The sequence below is a fragment of the Melanostigma gelatinosum genome (genome assembly GCF_949748355.1).
Source record: "Melanostigma gelatinosum genome assembly, chromosome: 10".
Taxonomy (NCBI): domain Eukaryota; kingdom Metazoa; phylum Chordata; class Actinopteri; order Perciformes; family Zoarcidae; genus Melanostigma; species Melanostigma gelatinosum.
In genome coordinates this window covers 27,114,113-27,136,606 of record NC_136643.1, presented here as the reverse complement: position 1 = coordinate 27,136,606, position 22,494 = coordinate 27,114,113, and the positions used below count along the sequence as shown (strand labels likewise).

Sequence of the window (22,494 nt, the reverse complement as noted above, 5' to 3'; positions counted from 1 at the left end):
ACCACCAGATCCTCCTCTCCACCCTCGAGGGGATGGGGTCTCAGGCTCTGCACTCTCCCTGTTTGCATCCTACCTGACAGGTCGGTCCTACCAGGTGACATGGAGGGGGGCCGTGTCGGAACCACGCATGCTGACTACGGGGGTTCCACAAGGCTCAGTCCTGGGCCCCCTTCTCTTCTCGCTCTACACAACATCTCTGGGTTCTGTTATTCGCTCGCATGGCTTCTCTTAACATTGTTATGCCGATGACACCCAGCTGGTCTTGTCATTTCTCTCCGGTGACATTCAAGTGGAGGCGTCGCTGCGTGCTTGGCTGACATCTCGAAGTGGATGACGAAACACCACCTCAAGCTCAACCTGGACAAAACCGAGCTACTGTTCCTCCCGGGGAAGGGTTGCCTGAACCGAGACCTGTCCATCACCATTGATGATACCGTGGTGACGCCAACTCGGACTGTGAGGAACCTGGGTGTGACCCTGGACGACCAACTGTCGTTCTCAGCAAACATTGCATCGGTTACACGCTGCTGCAGATTCCTGCTCTACAGCATCAGGAGGATTCACTTCCTCACTGAGGAGACGGTGCAGGTGCTCATCCAGGCTCTTGTCATCTCCCGCCTGGACTACTGCAACTCACTACTTGCCGGAGCCCCGGCCATCAGACCTCTGGAGCTTGTCCAGAAAGCTGCAGTTCGCCTGGTGTTCAATCGCCCCAAGTTCTCCCACAACTTGCCTTCTCCGTTCTCTACACTGGCTCCCTGTAAGAGCATCCAAGTTAAGACTCTGGCGATAGCCTACAGGGCAGTGAAAGGAACAGCTCCTTCCTTCCTTCCAAAAACTAGAGACGCAGAGGATGAATGTTTCTGATCAGAATACAAGAACTCCATCCAATCGATGAAATACGATGAGTCTTATTGTATTTTGGAGGGATTTCCGATTATTTAATTCTACAAAGTCAAGCAACTGTTGAATTTAGCATCAAATCTGTGAAAAAAACAACATCTGAGACATAACAGAGTGAGAATGAGCATCATACTCTTCCATCATAACATCCTAACATTTATGAATATTTGTTTCTTATTAACGTTTCTATTCATTGTGTTTCACAGACCTTTGAATTAACTGCTGAAGCAGAACATCAGAACCACCAGAAGAGTCTGACTGGACCTGGTTCTAGTGCACAGCTGGAAAATGTCACTGAGCGACGTCGGATGAGAAGCGGACCGGTGAGGCGGAATCAAACCCGCGTCGTTGGCGTGATGTTAGCGTGTCGCTCCCTGCTGCTCACCTGGGTGATGCTCGCCACCAGAGTCCAAAGCCACAGCTGGAGACCGTGTACAGGTACGAGTCCACCAGAAACCTTTAAAGGAAAAGTCCGTCATCTCTCCCCCTCCAGAGGCAGATGGATATGATGTTTCCAAGTCCTGTTTAGCCTAGCTTAGCACAAAGACTGGAAATGGGGTGAACTGTTAGCCTAGCTCAACCGAAGCCCAAAACCAGCAGTGTGTTGGTACCAGCTGACTTAACCAAAACATTGTTCAATGAAAATATGTCAAGTTTTATTTTATGAGAAGACATTACATTTTACAGATTTGGAAGAGGAGTTTCGCTGGCATAAAATATTAAGAAAGAGACACTTTGTATGTGTTTAGCCTAGCTTAGCATAAAGACTGGAGGCTAATTCACGTCCAACTTTAAAGTCTGTCAGATTTACATGTTAACTAACAAGTTAGTCATCAATCCATCCTGTAGTCAGCTGGGTTAACTCGGAGCTAACCAGTGGCGGGCCGTGCATGTTATACCTGGCCTTCACTGCTGTCCTGCAGAGAGTAGCCTGTGAGAGCTGTGGGGCTCACGGCAGCACCGCTGCTCGTTCACCACAGTGCAGAACGTACGAGCTTCAACGTCAGAGTAACAACACCAGACAAGTCTCCATCAACACAACAAGTCTCCAGATTTGTCACGAGTAGATTTTGACAAATAAAGTCTCCATTAGGGTTTAGAAAGTCTCCAGATTTAGCGAGAAATTCGCCAACTTGGCAACACTGGCTCCAGCTAAATATGTCCCCAGAGCAACACTGGATGTAACAATGGTTCCTATCACATATAAAACCAAACAAAAATCCATCTTCATAACAACAAGTTGTACAAATAATAATATATAAACAAGCATATTAAAGCTACTGCAGATGTAAAAACAAGAGCATTTAACTTACCAGAGCTGCTGTTCACTATTTAAAGACAAAGTCCATCCTCCTTTCTTTGTTAATAAAGAGTTTAATCTCACGGTTGTTCAGTACATCCGTGTGTTTTAGTTCCAGTAAGAAGTCCTTCTCCATTCATGGACGCCAGTGAAGACAGTGGAGCCTCCCCAGGTGTATTTCTTGAATACGTTTTAATGTGTTTGAGGCTGAAGATGTCCGCTCCAGAGGCAGCAGATTTTGGGATTGTCACCGCCAAACATGTCACGCTAGCCCACTGACCAATCACGTACTTGTAGGCCGGCTAGCAGCTCTGACACGTCAAAGAATACGCCCAACATGTCAAACTAAAGATCTGATTGGTTGAAGACTATGACAATCAACAATATCGTCTCCATTCACTTAAAGTGCACATGATGCACTTGTGAGTCAGCAGGCCTCTGGCTCTGTTCTACCTAGAGACACAGAGGTGGGATCTGATTGGATAAAAGCTCTACTTAAAACAAGCTGCACTGGAAGCAGAGCAACTGAGGAACACAGGAGCTGTGCAATGAGAACCTAAGATAATGGGAAAAATATTATAATACATGTAGTGTATTTAAGAAACATTATTAGATTATAAAATAGATATAACTTTGTGATTCTGTTTAGGCCAGCAGAGAAGGCCTTGCAGGCCCTGACGGCCCACCACTGGCGCTAACTAACTCAAAGCTAACTGAACTTAGAAGATGATGATTGAAAATAGCTTTTAAAAACTATTTTGTATTTATTTGATTTGACTTATTTTCACTATCCAATCCAGGACCCTTTTAGCCATCTAGCTTAGCATTGATACCTCATTCACAATGAAACAGGTAGACGGCAGACAGACAACACCTTCTGAACAGAACAGGAAAAACAGACAGTTTGTCACTATCACAATGGAATAAAATATATTAAATAAAGTGAATCTGTGTGTACTGTCTTGTGTAAGGCATTTGGTTATAAAACTAAATTTCCTCTTCAACATCCTCTGTCTGACAACAAGCGCTTTCTGGTTTACATGTTCTTCGTTATTTACTCGACAGATGCAGATATTAACTATGTAAAAAGGAGACTGTGGTTTTAGCTGTTAGCATTGGAGCTATTTGTTGACCAACATCAAAGTCAATGAGATACTTATTCTCCATTGATTGATTAGTTTGTTCTCTTAGTAAACTCCTGATATTAACATCAGTGTAGTTTGTGGTCGCTGTGTTTCATGTGTTTCAGACGACTCTCTGCTGCTTTGTGCTTCTTTGAAATGTGAGATCAGTTTCTGTGCATGTCGTCCCCTCCCTCCATTCATCCTCCATTCATCCTCCATTCATCCTCCATTCATCCTCCATTCATCCTCCATTGATCTCTCTGCAGCAACAGAACACACATACAGCCTCAGAGGAGCTTAAAGGGGAATTCCAGCTAAAAAGCTAACATCGAGCTGTTGCCTCCAGTTTAGAGACAAAGTATTTAACTCCCTCTACGTCTCTTCTTTCATCTAATTTCTGTCACCTTTCACATTTATGAACACAGTATATATTGGTCCTTGAGGCTGAAGGTTGTGTTCGACTGTGAAGAACACAGCAAAATGTTTTTTTAATATTACTTAAGGATTCCAGCTGAGTTCACTCCGTACGTTAGTCTGTAAGCTATTCCGTATGTTACTCCCTACATTACTCCCTACGTTACTTACTCCGTACGATACTCCGTACGTTACTCCCTACGTTACTCCGTACGGTACTCCCTATGTTACTCCGTACGTTACTCCCTACGTTACTCCGTACGGTACTCCCTATGTTACTCCGTACGTTACTCCCTACGTTACTCCGTACGGTACTCCCTACGTTACTCCGTACGTTACTCCCTACGTTACTCCCTACGTTACTCCCTACGTTACTCCTTACGTTACTCCCTACGTTACTCCTTACGTTACTCCGTACGTTACTCCGTACGTTACTCCGTACGTTACTCCGTACGTTACTCCGTACGTTACTCCGTACGTTACTCCGTACGTTACTCCGTACGTTACTCCCGCCGGTACTCCGTACGTTACTCCCGACGTTACTCCCGACGGTACTCCGTACGTTACTTACTCCGGTACTCCGTACGGTACTCCCTACGTTACTCCGTACGTTACTCCCGACGTTACTCCCGACGTTACTCCCGACGTTACTCCCGACGTTACTCCCGACGGTACTCCGTACGTTACTTACTCCGGTACTCCGTACGGTACTTACTCCGGTACTCCGTACGGTACTCCCTACGTTACTCTGTATGTTACTCCCTACGTTACTCCATAAGCTACTCTGAACGCTGCCAGAAGCTGATATCTGTGACTTGACTCACCCTTGGTTCTATTTTTAGATCACTGAAGCCACAGGTAGACAAGTTAAACGTCCCCTGAGGTGATAATGTGATGTGTGCGTGCGTGTGTGTGTGTGAGAGAATGTTCTTGAGCCTTTTGAGATGGAGGGAAAAAAATATAAAAATAATAATAATAATTAAAAAAACAACAAACCAAAAAAATAAAAAAAATTAAAAACAGGTAAGTATGTGTGCATATGGATGTTCATGCATGTATGCATGTACGTGGGTTTCAATTGGTTGTCCGGCAAGAAAAACAAAACTGAAATCAACAATAGTAAAAAATACACAAAATATATATATATACCGGTATATATACCATACAAATTTCAATATTATGGGTGGTGTCACGTTTGCAGAAACATAGTGAGGGATGACCAGGTGGAATGGTGTTCTGTTGTATTGTATATGATGGATGAGGTTAGATTTTCCATTGAAATATATTCTGTCATTAGGTTTCTCCAGTGTGCGATCTGTGTATTATTCCTTGATTTCCAGTTCATGAGGATAGTTTTATTGGCGATAGTTAGGGCCACAAGGAGTAATTTGCGGTTTGTTTTTCTCAGATGTATTGTTGAGAGGCCAAAGTGTTTCTGAATAAGGAGTTTCTCTTTTTTTCTCAGACCTGCTGCCTCTTGACCTGCTGGCCAGAGCCCTGCCACACCAAGGACAAGCCCCGCCCCCACAGGTAGGACAGGTGGGGGGAGGGATGAATGACTTGCTAGATAAACAAATGATCAATGAAATGACCGATCAGTTGCAGATGGTCCAGTCCAAAGGGTCTAGAGGCCTCCGGTTTGTTGGCGCCGTGGCGACAGCTCTTAGTTTTCCCGCCTCTCAAATCTTCAGCAACTGTGACTACTTCCCTGCCGAGTTCTCATTGGTCGCCACCATCAAGATACCGAGACTGAGACAGAAGGTGAAACCCGTAGAACCAAGAGGAACCTGGTCTGGTTTTGTTCTGGTTCTCTCTGGTTCTCACTTGTCTCGCTCTCTTGTTTCCAGAGGAACGAGTACATCTTCTCTGTCGTGGATGAGGAATCTGATTCGCTGCTGCTGGGCCTGCGTGTCTCAGAGACCCGCCTCCACTTCCTGACCACGCCCCCCGGCGTCGGTGGGCTGAGCCGGCTGACCTTTAAGGACATTAGACTGGACGATAACTGCTGGCACACGGTGGTGCTGGCCGTCACCGGACCGTACGCCACGCTGACCATCGACTGTGGACTTCCTCTTGAGCTGTGAGTCTCCGTCAGACCACTTAAGACCAGTTCAGCTTAGTCCAGTTCAGGCTGGTGCAGTTCAGTTCACTTCAAGTCAAACTGGTTCGGTCCAGTTGAGCTCAGTTTGGTTTCTTTCGGTTTGGTTCAGTCCAGTTCAGTCTGGTTCCCTTGACAGAGTTCTCCTCATTTCAGGCGGTTTCAGTTCAGAGCGGTCTCATATGGTACTGTTTGGTTCATCCTGGTCCACCTTTGTTAACCAAAGCCTGGTTCAGTCCAGCTCAGCCTGGTTTACTTTAGTTTAGACTGAGTCCTTCTGACTTAGTCTGGTTTTAACTGGACTTTGGTTCAGTTTGGTGAATTAAAGTAACTGAAATCAGAAGCATAACCCTGATCACACAGACCAGTAGAGACCAGTGGACAGGAGTCTAACTGGTTTCCTGTCTCCCAGTAAACAGGTCCAGTCGTTCCCCAGCACTCTGAGCACCAGAGGGTCCAGGTTCTTCATCGGCAGCAGGAGGAGGTTGAGGGGCCGCTTCACTGTGAGTCTGTATTCAGGATCAGGACTTCAGATCAGTCCTTCAGGGTCTTAAGCTGGGATAAGATCAAGACCATGTGGCTGACATGCTAGCACCAACATCTAACGTTAGCATCAAATTGAGTTCCAACTGGTTCTTTCTGTGTTCAGGGTCTACTTCGTCAGCTAGTTCTACTTCCTGGTTCAGACGTCACGCCCAGACTGTGCCCGACCTCTGACCCCAACCTGGCCGAGCTGTCCGTCCCCCAGTTCCTAAAGTCCAGCCCACTGCAGGCCGAGCACCGTGGACCGGTGTACCCGTACGGTGAGGAGGGAACCTTTTCTAGTTTCTGGTGGTTTTCGGTCCAATTGGACATTTTTTGAACTATGTTAACACATGTTTAGCTGTCCACATACATCTGGCCATGTAGAGAAACCCGGATCAGAACCAGTGGCTCGGCTCCACATGAGGGACCTTTAACTGTGTTGGTGGTTCAGGTTGTGATGGTATCAGGGACTGAGCTACTGAAGGACTGACAGGATGGAAGAGATTCCTGTGTGTGTGTGTGTGTGTGTGTGTGTGTGTGTGTGTGTGTGTGTGTGTGTGTGTGTGTGTGTGTGTGTGATTGACAGACGGGGTCTGCTCTACTGTTTGATGTATGTTTCCAACATCACAGGTGCTGACTACCTGGTACAGGTGTGTTCTTGTTCCTGTTCCAGTTCTTTAAATTAGGAAATTGAAAAATGTTTCATTGCAGTCTCATCTCTGTGTGTCCAGTACAGAACCCACGGTTAGCCTAGCTTAGCACAAAGACTGGAAGCAAGAGGAAGATGTTATCTTCCCAGCTAATGCTAGCATAGATTTGTGCATCCTTAGCATTGCTAGGATCTCAAGGTTTGATGTGATTATTGTGGCTTATAATGATGCAGAGATGAAACTATATATATCAATTTGAAACATCTAAAGAGAGACAGGATTTCTGTTAATCGACACGGTCGACCATGCCATACTCCTAGAAAGACTAAAAATCTGGGTGGGACTCTCTGGCACAGCACTTAACTGGTTTGAATCCTACTTGAAGGGCCGAGAATACTTTGTGTCTGTAGCTGATTACACATCAGAGCTGACTAAAATGACATGTGGTGTTCCCCAAGGTTCAACACTGGGGCCTCTTCTGTTCAACATCTACATGCTTCCACTAGCTCAGATTATGGAAAGCAACAAAGTGTGTTATCATAATTATGCAGACGACACACAAATCTACATAACTATGTCACCAGGGGACTATAATCCCATACAAGGGCTGGGTAACTGCATTGAACAAATCAACAACTGGATGTGCCAGAATTTTCTTCAATTAAACAAAGATAAAACAGAAGTAATTGTTTTTGGTGCCAAGGATGAACAATTGAAAATCACCACTCAGCTTCAGTCACTGATGTTAAAACCCACAAACCAACCCAGAAATCTAGATGTAGTTATGGATTCAGACCTCAACCTGAACAGCCATATCAAGACAATTACAAAATCAGCCTCCTATCACCTGAAGAATATATCAAGGATTAGAGGACTTATGTCTCAACAGGATTTGGAAAAACTTGTCCACGCATTGATCTTCAGCAGACTGGACTACTGTAACGGTGTGTTTACAGGTCTCTGTAAAAAATCTGTCAGAAAGCTGCAGCTGATTCAGAACGCTGCAGCTCGAGTCCTCACTAAGACCAGGAGGGTGGATCATATCACTCCAGTTCTGAGGTCTTTGCACTGGCTTCCTGTCCAACAAAGAATTGACTTTAAAATCCTGCTGTTGGTTTACAAAGCACTGAATGGTTTAGGGCCAAAATACATATCTGATCTGCTGCTACCTTATGAACCATCCCGACCCCTCAGGTCGTCTGGGACCGGTCTACTTTCTGTTCCCAGAGTCAGAACTAAACATGGAGAAGCAGCGTTCAGTTTTTCTGCTCCACATATTTGGAACAAAGTCCCAGAAAGCTGCAGGTCTGCTGAGACCCTCAGCTCATTTAAATCAAGATTGAAGACTTTTCTGTTTGCTGCTGCCTTTAATTGAACCACATTCAATTCATATATTAATCAATTTCCTGCATTTCTGCATTTTACTACTGCATTTTATTTCTTACACTGTTTTTTAATTGTTTTTTAAATCTCCTTTTCTTTTGGCTTGTGTTTTGATGCTTTTAATGGTTTTATGTGAAGCACTTTGAATTACCTTGTTGTTGAAATGTGCTATACAAATAAACTTGCCTTGCCTTGCCTAATGTCTGTTGAGGTAAAGTGTGAGCAGCCTGAGGCTCAGACAGGTAATAAAGTTCAGCATACTGAACTCTCTTCTCTCTGTGACTCACAGTTTAAATTAAGCTGTCTTTGGTTTATGTCTGTTAACTTCAGTCTCAGGAGATGTCATGCGAACAGACTGAGGCTAAAGCCGACAGGTCTCAGGTCATGATGTCATGCTAACAGACTGAGGCTAAAGCTAACAGGTCTCAGGTTATGATGTCATCCTAACAGACTGAGGCTAAAGCTAACAGGTCTCAGGTCATGATGTCATGCTAACAGACTGAGGCTAAAGCTAACAGGTCTCAGGTCATGATGTCATGCTAACAGACTGAGGCTAAAGCTGGCAGGTCTCAGGTCATGATGTCATGCTAACAGACTGAGGCTAAAGCCAACAGGTCTCAGGTCATGATGTCATGCTAACAGACTGAGGCTAACAGGTCTCAGGTCGTGATATGCTAACAGACTGAGGCTAAAGCTAACAGGTCTCAGGTCATGATGTCATGCTAACAGACTGAGGCAAAAGCTAACAGGTATCAGGTCATGATGTCATGCTAACAGACTGAGGCAAAAACTAACAGGTATCAGGTCATGATGTCATGCTAACAGACTGAGGCTAAAGCCGACAGGTCTCAGGTCGTGATGTCATGCTAACAGACTGAGGCAAAAGCTAACAGGTCTCAGGTCGGGATGTCATGCTAACAGACTGAGGCTAAAGCTAACAGGTCTCAGGTCGTGATATGCTAACAGACTGAGGCTAAAGCTAACAGGTCTCAGGTCATGATGTCATGCTAACAGACTGAGGCTAAAGCTACATCTTATGCTTCCAGAAGCTGCTAACAGGAGGTGCTACCAGGCCGTCCTTATATAGCACTAACAACGACATCATGTCTGTTGAGTTCAGTGTTGTGTATCTTTGGGGTCGTTCTGTCTTCAGGCGTTAAAGCTTCAGGTGACTAATGTGTGATGATGATACATAAGTCATCGCTCTGTGTCTGCTCATAATGAAGACGTGTGGTTGAAGGAGTGACGGAAACCTTCATTACCTTCACTTCATGAAGTGAAGTGAAGCTGTCAGTTGTCAGTTCTGTCAGTCTGTCAACCACACAGTCAGATACAGTTACTGATTAAGTGCAGACGCTGAAATGACAAATTATAAATGGTTTCGACTTCTGTGTCACTGGGATTGTTCCAAAGAAGAAGGGGCTTTCCATCCCTCCACACTGTCTGCAGGAGTAGACTGAAAATATATGTAAGAATGTACTTTTAATGCCACTTAATAGTTTTATACTCCAGAGGAAAGTATTAACACTAATACATTAACATTTCAACATCTGGAACCAACAAATGGTTTTACAGGAAAATGACTTCCACCACCATAATAGTTTCTGTCAATGGACTAATTGATGAATGGACTAATTAATGAATGGACCAAATTTACTCAAAGTACAAGTACCTGAAATGTGTACTTATGTACAGTCGGCTACTTGAGTAAATGTTTCCAGCTGTTTACTTTCAGGTCTGACCGCCCTCACACCATAAACTCCTGGAGACGTGTTGTTGTTGTTGCGTTGTAGAGGCGGAGGCCAGAGTGACTCTGGGAAATCCTCCTCCATGTTCTGGACCTGAACAGGGTCAGCTGTGGTTCAACGCTCCGAGGAAAGGCCTGTTCGTCTGTGACGGACTCACATGGAGGACTCTGCTGCAGAGTGAGTCTGCGAGTCTGGAATGTTCAAACACTATTTGTAAAATGCGTCCACATCAGAGAACAGGAGTTGTAGTAATAATTGAGATTTGCAGTGAAATGAAAAAGAATCATGAGAATAAAGTTTTATTTTGAAAAGGTCTTTGAGTTGATCATATTATGACAAACAGTGATGTTGAAAAGCTGATTTTCTGTTTGTTAACAGCTAAAAGCAGTTATTTTTATTCCACTTTGATGACGTGATTCTTTTTTAAGTTTACTGAGATTTCAAATAACTATTTAAAATAATGCACAATTAAATCAGGATGCTGTTTGTTCAACACTGAAGAAAAATATCATGAAAATAATAATAACTAGAAGGGACCTCCACAGTTCCCATGGCTAATCTGTAATCTGTACTAATCTGCACTCCATCACCAACACAATAGACGAGACAAGACATCTTATGTTATCTTAATGGAAATCAAACCGTTTTTATGCAATCCTGCTGACAAACAAATCAACAAACCCAACAGAAGACAGAACAACATAGAAAACGTATCTTGATCCAGCACATGTCCGGACAACCATTCAAGGTTCTGTATGGTGGTTCTACTTCATCCGTCTCCTCTACTGTCTCACATGTCAGGTCAGGAGCGTCTGGACTACGTGGAGGACTACCAGGATCTGTACACCAGCTCAGAAACCTTTGATGTGGAGGTCTTCTCCATCCCGTCTGAAGGTCTGTTCATGGCTGCAGCCAACAGGTAAAAACAGATCTAAGAACGGGACCGGATTGTTAGACCACCTACAGGTCTTGAGGACACGAAGGACTGACCTGTGTAACCCCTCACGTCTCGTCCTGTAGGGACTCTCGTCCCGGTTCAGGTATCTACAAATGGAGGAACGGGTCATTCCAGCTCTACCAGAACGTCAGCACTCAGGAGGCTCGAGCCTGGAAACACTTCACCATCGGAGATCAGGTGAGAGCTGTTGCAGCTTTCAACACAAATCTCCTCCAGAGAGAATAAACTGGAACCTTTTACGATCAATCAAAACCATTCGATTATCAACAGATGCCGATCGACTAATCAACTTGAATAAATACGGTCTTGTTGATTTAACCTAAATTAAATATGTTCTTATCAGATATAAGGGAACATATCAATCACTATGTTTTGTATTTTCACACAAAAGTTAATGTTGTGCTCGATTTTGATTTCTGGTCATTTATGGCCGCAATCTTTTCAGATTAAAATAACTTCACTCGTACTTCCTCTCACTGTTACGACTGTTTGACCTGCTGCTGTTGTTGTATTACTTCTCATCAGATTTTCCTGGTGGTGGCGAACTCCAGGGAGGCGGAGCCTGAACTGTCAGTCATCTACCGGTGGAATCGGCGGCGGCGGCGTTTCCTCCGTCACCAAACTCTGGAGACTCACTCCGCTCTGGACTGGGAGGCCTTCCACATCCACAACCACAGCTTCCTGGTGGTGGCCAATCATAGACGAGGTAAACAAACCAGAAGAAGAACCTGTAACAGGATCAAAAGCTCCAGAGCAGCTACTAGAGGGTCTCGTGTGAAGTTTAAAGCTCTGTGAAGAGTTCAGAGAGTTCAGAGCGACATTAACATCAAACACACCTCCACCTGCCCATTCATGTGGTGTGGGTGTGTGTGTGTGTGTGTGTCCTGTAAAGATAAAACACTCATTGATCTGAGCTGAAAGGATGGAAAGAAAGATTGTTTATGATCTGACCGTCTGAAAGAAAAACACAGAAAGAAAGAAAGTCAGCTGATGCCGGTGTACTGTGGTTAGATCACACACACACACACACACACACACACACACACACACACACACACACACACACACACACACACACACACTTAAAGCAACAGTCCAACGTGTCTTCTCCAGCATCAGATGAGACGTTAGATATTTATTTAAACTACATGAAACGAATTACATAATAATAATAATAATGTGATTAAAGTGATTAAAGTGTCTCTGTGTCCTCAGCCAGAGACTCCAATCACAACATCCACAGTGTGATCTACAGGTGGAACACAGACACAAAGGTAACGTCCTCATAAACACTGTCCTCACAAACACTGTCCTCACACACTGTCCTCACAATGTCCTCACACACTGTCCTCACACACTGTCCTCACACACTGTCCTCACAAACACTGTCCTCACAAACACTGTCCTCACACACTGTCCTCACAAACACACGGTCCTCACAAATACTGTCCTCACACACTGTCCTCACACACTGTCCTCACAAACACTGTCCTCACAAACACACGGTCCTCACACACTGTCCTCACAAACACACTGTCCTCACAAACACTGTCCTCACAAATACTGTCCTCACACACTGTCCTCACAAACACTGTCCTCACAAATACTGTCCTCACACACTGTCCTCACAAACACTGTCCTCACAAACACACGGTCGTCACAAACTCTGTCCTCACAAACACACTGTCCTCACAAACACCTTAAATCCTTAATATCCTCTTACCTGCTGACCTGTCCTTTCTTGTCTTCACCCATTCTTTCCTGTCCTGTCCTTTCATACTGAGTTGTATCCTCACCTGTTATACCTTGTCTACCTTCATTGTGTCTCATCGTCTCTTGTCCTGACCCTCTGTCCTCTCTGTCCCTGCAGCTGTTTGAGGTGAACCAGACTCTGTCCACGTCCGGAGCGTATGACTGGGAGTTCTTCTCCGTGGGACCGTACCACTTCCTGGTGGTCGCCAACACCTTTGACGGTCAGACCACCACCATCAGCTCCACCGTGTACGTCTGGCTGGACGGCTGCTTCCAGACATTCCAGAGCATCCCGGTCAGTGTCTGTTGTCTTTGTGTCGTAGATCTGAAGAAAGCAGGTCTGGTATACCTGAACAGGTGAGTCTCTACCTGAACAGGTGAGTCTCTATCTGTCTACCTGAACAGGAGAGTCTCTACCTGAACAGGAGAGTCTATCTGTACAGGTGAGTCTCTATCTGTCTCTACCTGAACAGGAGAGTCTCTACCTGAACAGGAGAGTCTATCTGTACAGGTGAGTCTATATCTGTCTCTACCTGAACAGGAGAGTCTCTACCTGTACAGGTGAGTCTCTATCTGTCTCTACCTGAACAGGTGAGTCTCTACCTGTACAGGCGAGTCTCTATCTGTCTCTACCTGAACAGGAGAGTCTCTACCTGTACAGGTGAGTCTCTATCTGTCTCTACCTGAACAGGAGAGTCTCTACCTGTACAGGTGAGTCTCTATCTGTCTCGACCTGAACAGGAGAGTCTCTACCTGTACAGGTGAGTCTCTACCTGAACAGGAGAGTCTCTACCTGTACAGGTGAGTCTCTACCTGAACTGGAGAGTCTCTACCTGTACAGGAGAGTCTCTACCTGTACAGGTGAGTCTCTACCTGTCTCTACCTGAACAGGAGTCTCTACCTGTACAGGTGAGTCTCTACCTGAACAGGAGAGTCTCTACCTGTACAGGTGAGTCTCTACCTGAACAGGTGATGAAGAGGGTTATCTCAGTTCAATGTGTTATTGAAGCTTCTGTCTGGATTAAAGGAACATTCAGGTTCTTTGAAGACCTCGTAGATCTGTATCAGAGTTTACTGATGATCAAACTTCACCTGTACCTGTTTTATTGGGCTTTTGTAACCTGTATATTCATGAAATAAGATCCTTTTATAGCAGTGGTCCCCAACCCAGTACCGGGTCGCGGGTCATTTGGTACCGGACCGCACAGAAAGAATAAATAACTTTTTTTCATTTGGTTGATTATCGGAGTCGGAAAGATATTTTATTTTGAAAAATGACCGGATTCTCTCCCAATTACAAGCGCCTGTCCCTCTTGACACATGTCAAAACTGAATTGGTAATTTTGTGTCATGCACGAACGGAGCTGCTGCCATGACTGGACGGCTTTCTGGTTTAACTGCTCGGATTAAGGAGGTTGCACCTGAATGTGTGTCATTCACAGGGAAATGCTGGCTAGCCGAAAAATGTCACCTGAACTGAACAGCGTATTGAACTAGAAAATGCATTTCCTGCTGAAAATGCGTTGGAATGCTGAAAGCTGAAATGAATCTCAAAAACATTGCTGAAAATAGATATCCAATTTTAAAAAAATTGCAAAAAGCTGAATAATTCAAAAAGTTGAAAGATTACAAGTATGAAGTTATATCACCCCTCTCCTGAAAGAGCTGAACATTTTGATATTCGAACGGTTTCTGTAGCTTAAAAGAATTCCAGCAGTAGTGATATTTGTTGTAGTAGTAGTAGAAGTATTATTCGCAGTATAAGTATGAGTAGCATTTGAATAAGTACTAGTTGCAGCAGTAGTGATATTTGTAGTAGCAATAGTAGTAGAAGTTGTCATCGAAGTATTTGTAATTAGAAGAAGTAGTAGAAGTAGTAGTATCAGCAGTCGTACTAATAGCTGTAGTAGTATTAGTACTGGTTATTAGTACTGGTAGTAGCAGGAATAGCAGTATTAGCAGTTGTAGTATCAGTAATAATAGTAGTGGTAGTAATAGCAGTAGTGGTAGTAATAATATTTATGGTAGCAGTAATAGCAGTAGCAGTAGTAGTAATAGTAGCAACAGCAAAAGTTGTAGTAGTAGTGGTAATACTAGAAATATTAGCAGTAGTAGTAGTTGTCGCAGTATTAGTAAGAGCATTCATTATTTCAACAAAAAAGCCTAATTTTGAGCGAAACGTTTAAATACAGTTAATCCATGAGGCTTTTATTTTGAAAGGGTGGGACTGGGTGGGGGAGGGAGGGGGAGGAGAGACATAATCATAATGTTTGACACATAAACAGAGGTTATTAAATGACAGGCTTCATCACAAGCAGTTCAGTTAGAATTCACTCTCTGGGGCTTTTATTTTGAAATGGGGTGTGGGGTGTGGGGGAGAAGGGGAGAGGAGACAGAATCATAATGTTAGATAAACACAAACCGGTTATTAAATGACAGGCTCATCACAAGCATTTCAGTTAGGATTCATTCTGTGGGGCTTTTATTTTGAAATGGCGTGTGTGTGTGTGGGGGGGGGGGGGTGGAGGAGGGGGGAAAGACCTCTAAAGATCCCTAAGACCTGAATGACTGTATGAGAGACACAGAGAGAGAGAGGGAGAGAGAGAGAGAGAGACACAGAGAGAGAGAGGGAGAGCGAGAGAGAGAGACACACAGAGAGAGAGAGAGAGAGAGAGAGAGAGAGAGACACAGAGAGAGAGAGGGAGAGAGAGAGAGAGAGAGACAGAGAGAGAGAGGGAGAGAGAGAGACACACAGAGAGAGAGAGGGAGAGGAGTGTATGCACGCGTGTGTCTGAGAGTCTGTGTGTTTATCAACATCACTAATTGGCTCAATCGCAAACACCTGTGTGCCTGAAGCCATTTCATGGAGATAAAACAGGGAAACACCTCTCAAACAAATCATCAAAACTCCCACAACCGTGTATCCTATTGCTCCGATATTAATAATTGAGAGGGAGGATGACTTGAGAAAAAGATCTTCTAAAAATAAAGAAACAGGATAACAATAGTTGGAATGCTTAACAGCGTTCCAACAATGATGTGGTTAAAGTCATTAACCACGTCAGAGCACATGCCCTCAACTCCCGTCTGTTCGAGCAGCTGTGTGAGGAGATGGACGCAAAGCACAAACGCCTTCTCTTACACACAGAAATAAGATGGCTATCCAGAGGAAGATCGCTGACCAGAGTGTTTGAGTTACGAGAGCCACTGCAGAGATTTCTGTCAGAAAAAACGTCACCACTGGCAGCACATTCCAGTGACGAGGAATGGGTCTCAAAACTGGCTTACTTATACATATTCAACCTGCTCAACGAACTCAATCCGTCACTTCAGGGGAAACGACAACCGTCTTCAAATTGGCAGATAAAGTATCTGCATTCAAAGCCAAACTGGAGTTGTGGGGTCGGCGAGTGGACGGAGGGATATTTGACATGTTTCAAACATTGGAAGAGACGGAGCCTGGACCTTCATTCTCCCAGCTGGTGCACGATCACCTGTCTCTGCGTTTAAAAGAGTTCGAGCGTTACTTCCCAACCACAAAAGACCCACGAACTGCCACGGAATGGATCCGCGACCCATTTGTGAAGAAACCAGGTGAATGGAGCTGATCCGTGAGGAGGAAGATCAGCTGCTGGAGCTTGAAATGACGGCGGCCTTAAAAGTATGTTTGGGACAACTCTGCCTGTTCTGGATGAAAATCAAGGCTGAGTACCCTGAGGTCGCCACTAAAGCACTCAAAACATTGCTTCCATTTCCAACCTGCTGTCTCTGTCAAGCTGGATGTTCTGCAGTGACCATAATCAAGACAAACTGACGGCGTAGACCGGACATGCGGAACACATTCCGCGTGTCCTTGTCTCCCGTTACCCCCAGGTGGACCGTCTCGTGGCACAGAAACGGGCTCAGCTCCACTCATTCAGCGTCATGGTGAGTTGTATTCTTTATGCATTTTATATTTGTTTTCACGCCGGTCGTATTATTTTATTTCGTCGTGTTTATCCGCCACACCTTGAAGGCCGGTCCGTGGGAATATTTTCGAACATGAAACCGGTCCGTGACGCAAAAAAGGTTGAGGACCTCTGCTCTATAGCACAGCTGACCTGCATGTTTCCTGCTTCTTCATTCTCTCCTGTAATAACTCTGAAGGCAGGACGTCCTGCAGGTAGAAAGGTATTCAGACTAAATGTGATGACAGACGTTCACATGAAAGCACTTCTTTAAAATCACTTCATGATTTATGAAAATGTCTTTTTACTTTTTTTGCTCAGTTACTTCATTAAAACGGAAAATAAACCCTCCAATTAAAACACAGGAACCAGAGGACTGTAATTCATGTGTGTGTGTGTGTGTGTGTGAGTGTGTGAGTGTGAGTGTGTGTGTGAGGGGGTTTCCAGCAGCAGACTGTTTGGACTTGTTGTGAAAAAATGTTGTAGCTGTCTTTCACACTTAGAGCAGGTTTAAGAATGAAACAGAAGCTCTCAGAGGCGTATAGTTAAATCAAAGCAATAGATTTATTTATCAACAGAGTCATTCAGCCCAGCTATCAAAAACAAGCTTGGGTGCTAATGGATGAACTTCGCAGAGATTCACCATGAGACACGCTTAAACACATCAGCGTGAAACTTAATATAGGGGTTCCGCCCCTTGATACACATTGGCCAAAGTCAAAGATGCAGGCGTGGCACGTTTGTACGTTATGGCGCCTGGATGGAGGCCGTGAATGTCCATTCACCTTGGCCCCTCCCAATAGGCGTTGGTTTCCATCAGTGTGAGTGAGGAGTTCCATGCGAGAGGTCCTAAGAAGGAGTGTGTGAAGAAGCCGGGCTCAGCTGGGGCGTTGGCCCTCGCTTGAATCTCACTGTCTATTGTGTCTTCCTTATCTATCTGAAAATGGCTGCCTGTTCCTTGTGACGCAGTTAAATAAGTAACCTTTCACCTGCTTCTCTCTGGCCTTAGTGTATGCTGTGAGAACTGTATAAGTGGTTAATAGAGCTGCATAAGCTAATGGTTATTTAAAACTACAAATATGCTAGTGATTAATTAAACTGTATATAAGTCAATTGCTACTTAAAGCTGTATATAAGCTAGCTGTTAATTAAACTGTATATAAGCTAGTTGCTACTTAAAGCTGCATATAAACTAGCTGCTGATTAAGCTGTATATAAGCTAATTTTCTCAACAGACTCAGGGCGGATCATCTCACTGAAGACTTTTATTGGATTTTTAAAAACCGCAAAAAACATGTTAAAGCTTCATGAATCTTTAATTCCACTTCTTACAGAAACAGTCACAGAAGACTTTGTGTAATTGATCTATAAATAGATCTCAGATCAGAACTAAACACCCTGCTGGCGTCCTCTAGAGGCTACAGGAGGCATTACACCCACAACCACAAATACACACTGATGATTTCTCTGATGACTGAATTATAAAGGCTCTAAAATATAGAGAGTAAAGTCTTGAGTTCTGCATTTTGGCCGTCGCCATCTTGTTTTTGCAACCAGTGAACAGGAAGTGACCATATCTGGATTGAGGAGTGACGTAGAGACGCTGTATACGTCTCTGGTAGAGAGACCTGTCAATCACTGTGTAGCCCCGCCCCCTAAAGAACGGTGATTGTAACATGCTGTTGCTTCATCTGTAACTCTTTTTTTTTATTGTTGTAAAAATAAATTGTATTTTTATTCTTAAAGAGCCGTTAAAGAATTAACAATGTAAAGTTTGTCCTGATGGTGGTGGTAGAGAAGATCATGGGCTGATTAGAATCTGAAGGGTTCACCCTCTGGAGCGCAGGAAGCAGAACGTTTTGATACTTGTGTGCAAGTGGAGCCTGATGGTGGGGCTGGAGAAAGGTCAGGGGTCACCAGAATGACTGGCATTCATCCTCCAGGGCCATGAATTTCCACAGTGACTTTAATGAGACGTTTCACTCTGGAACAAACTGTTTACACCTGTCATCTTCCTGTTACGTCATTGTATTCAATGTTTGTTTTTAAACAGTAAATGTACCTCGATGCCAACGTTTCCCGTCAGTGGTTACCCTCCATTTATTCGTCTCCCTGCAGACGGTAGGAGCGACGGACTGGGAAACGTTTCAGATCGACGGCAGGTTCTTTCTCGCTGTCGCCAACAGTCAGAAGGTTTCAAACCACGGCCCGGATCTCTACAGCATCAACTCCACCGTGTACGAGCTCAACAGGCTCACGCAGACCTTCATCCGCTTCCAGGACATCCTCACACACAGGTGACCAACCGGCTCATTGCAGAGCAGCAGGTCTATAGAATCAGGTTTTTTGGGCAATTCTGCGATGTTTGTCAATTTATGTTGCTAATTCAACAGTCTGCCTCAAAAGATTGAGAACCGATCAGCCGCTACGCACACACTCACGTTTATACGGAATGTATCGCAATCTCCAGTTGTTGGGTTGATGTTGGCCGCTTGTCGCCCAAACCTCATTGAGAACAGAGAGACCAAAAACATGACATGAGGTTGTTTTGTTCAGTGCTGTGGACTGGGAGTTCTTCACCATCGGAGAGGAAAAGTTCTTGGTTGTAGCCAACTCTCATGATGGCAGCTCCTACACTCTGAATAGTGTCGTCTACAGGTGTGTACTTCCTGTCTGTTGGTGTTTGTCTGCGTTTGTTGGTTTCTGTTGGTGTTTGTTGTTGGTGTCTGTTGGTGTTTGTTGGTTTCTGTTGAATTCTGTTGGATTCTGTTGGTGTCTGTTGGTGTTTGTGTCTGTTGGTGTCTGTTGGTGTTTGTTGGTTTCTGTTGGATTCTGTTGGTGTCTGTTGGTGTCTGTTGGTGTTTGTGTCTGTTGGTGTCTGTTGGTGTTTGTGTCTGTTGGTGTCTGTTGGTGTTTGTTGGTTTCTGTTGGATTCTGTTGGTGTCTGTTGGTGTTTGTTGGTGTCTGTTGGTGTCTGTTGTTGGTGTCTGTTGGTGTTTGTTGGTGTTTGTTGGTGTTTGTTGGTGTTTGTTGGTTTCTGTTGGATTCTGTCTGTGTTTGTTGGTGTCTGTTGGTGTCTGTTGGTGTTTGTTGTTGGTGTCTGTTGGTGTATGTTGGTGTTTGTTGTTGGTGTCTGTTGGTGTCTGTTGGTGTTTGTTGGTGTTTGTTGGTGTCTGTTGGTGTTTGTTGTTGGTGTCTGTTGGTGTTTGTTGGTGTTTGTTGGTGTCTGTTGGATTCTGTCTGTGTTTGTTGGTGTCTGTTGGTGTCTGTTGGTGTTTGTTGTTGGTGTCTGTTGGTGTTTGTTGGTTTCTGTTGGATTCTGTCTGTGTTTGTTGGTGTCTGTTGGTGTTTGTTGTTGGTGTCTGTTGGTGTTTGTTGGTGTCTGTTGGTGTTTGTTGTTGGTGTCTGTTGGTGTTTGTTGGTGTTTGTTGGTGTCTGTTGGTGTTTGTTGTTGGTGTCTGTTGGTGTCTGTCGGTGTCTGTTGGATTCTGTTGGTGTGTAATGGAGTCTGTTAGTTTCTGTTTATTTGTAGCTTATCATCTCCGTATGTTTTGTGTTTTCAGGTGGCAGGGTTATGAGGGCTTTGTTCCGGTCCACAGTCTGCCAACGTTCGGCTGCAGAGACTGGGAATACTTCAGCACCGATGAAGGCTCCTTCCTCGTGTACTCCAGCGCCACCTCCAGGCTCAGCAAGGTCTTCAAACTCAGGACCTACTGAAAGAAACTCAGACTTCGAAAACAAAACGACTGCAAGACTCGACTGTCATCACCTCCAGGCTCGACGAGGTCCTTACACCCCAAAACAATTCATGATTTACCAACTTCATCACATCACCACACTATTGTTTTCTTCAGAACTGAGGGAAGTCTTCGGAGTTTAATTGATTCACAGCTTCGGCCTGTGGAAGAAGTTTCAGGAGTCCAGTCCAGCTTCATCTCTTCAGGGAAGCTAATGATAGAAAACTTGATTTATATATGACACCTTCCCTGAGTACTCATCCAGGGCGGGATGGTATCATCTTATGTTGGATGTATCAGACTCTACTGTGGTGGTGATTCAGGTTTACAACCATTAAAACACTCTGAACGTTTTGTTTGAATAAATGAGTTTTATCATTCAGCGTATCATGTGACTTCTTACCAAGACTTGAATATCGACATTTGATCTATAAATTGCTTGTTTTGTTCGAAACACAAAGATATTCACCAGACTATCGAAGACACAGAAAACCAGCAAACATTCACATTTGAGAACCTGAAACTACAGAACTTTCAGCTCTTTAGCTTTTTTCAGTCTCAACCTGAGCTCATCTTAGCAGGTGGTAACAGACACTGAATCAGAAGAGGGTCTCAGCTTTAGTCCTGAGGCAGAACGACCAAACTCATCAGGGAAAGATCTATAAAAACACTGAACACTTCAATGAAAATCCACTTTGTCCAGTTTAGTTCATGAATAAACACCTCAGTGTCTTTAACCTGAAGAAAATCTTGATAAATATCATTGACTGTCTTTGATTCCTCCTGTGAATCTCCTTTGGCTGCAGAAATAACCTAAACAGAAGTAACATAAACGCTTTAGACGATTCAGTGAAGTTCATATTGAGTTGAAACAGCTGGAAGCTTGTGGCTACTTGAAGTCGTGACTTTCAGTAGCATGCTAGCTAGCCGGAAATATACTGATGCTAGCCCACAACTAGCAGGTTCTGTTCCTGAAGTAAAAACCTTGTTCAAAATCCTGTTGATATTTGTAACAATTTTAATAACTAAACATCCGGCCTTGAAACAGTGTGACTGACTTCATATATCTTCAGCTCGCCACGCTAGCTAGCCTGCTAGCTAGACTTGGTACATGGACAGTTAAAGAAAACTACAAGTTAGCAAGTTAGCTAGCTAAGATGCTAACTGAATGCTAAGTTTGTACGATCACTTCCTGTCTGATGAGCAGTTTGAGCTTTAATAGAAGTGGAGGGTGACACGCAGCTAATAAGCGGCGATAGCTTCCTGCATGTTGGACTCTCTGGCTCTCCGTCCAATCACAGCTGAGCTCTGTGAAGGCGTTTTTTTATTGGTCAACACGGTGAATTCTGTCGTCAAAGCTGAACTTATTTGTCAAGACTGCAGAACCCGGCAATTAAATCCAGCAATTAAAAAAACAAAGCCGTTTCTAGATTTGTAAATGCTGGTGTGAGCACATCCTGAGAATGGTGTATTTGAGTGTACTGAGAAAAAGTGATTCATGTTTTTTTACTGTAAATGTACGTTTGTTATTATTTATAGATGAAAATGATTGATAAGCTATTAGTAAAATGTTAATTCAAAGTGCCTCAGATGTTTCTGATTTATTAAATCATAATATGACATCATCATGTGATGCAGCATGTTTCTGTTTCACAAAGAATAACTGAATATGATCTTGATATGTTGAGAGCTGTGCTGTGCACTTTTATTCAGGAATACAGATTTGTGTCGTGACTCTTATTTTACACATCTAGAACATTAGACCCTCGGGTGTCTTTTGAATATCATCACGTAGCCAAACAGTAATTTATTCAATGTGGTGTGTTTGCTTATAAATATTAGATATAACACGTCTTTTGGAGGAATAATATATATTATTTTCATGATAAACAACTCGTTATCTCAGAATATTCCAGTTTTATATAACAACTAACTGTTTGTATCTTCGTGTGTTA

General features: G+C 43.9%; 1 protein-coding gene across 1 annotated transcript; it reads left to right on the top strand.

The window, feature by feature from the left end:
• Positions 1-1,259: 1,259 nt before the first annotated feature.
• Positions 1,260-21,605, top strand: tspearb (thrombospondin-type laminin G domain and EAR repeats b; the record flags this gene model as incomplete). The annotated part of the gene is made up of 15 exons (XM_079277081.1): positions 1,260-1,341; positions 5,207-5,271; positions 5,341-5,502; positions 5,589-5,821; positions 6,252-6,342; positions 6,489-6,642; positions 10,191-10,322; positions 10,947-11,064; positions 11,166-11,280; positions 11,629-11,809; positions 12,319-12,377; positions 12,974-13,150; positions 18,921-19,099; positions 19,359-19,460; positions 20,366-21,605. 15 exons carry the CDS (start codon positions 1,260-1,262, stop codon positions 20,517-20,519), a joined length of 2,004 nt encoding a protein of 667 aa, XP_079133207.1. The 3' UTR covers positions 20,520-21,605.
• Positions 21,606-22,494: the final 889 nt, after the last annotated feature.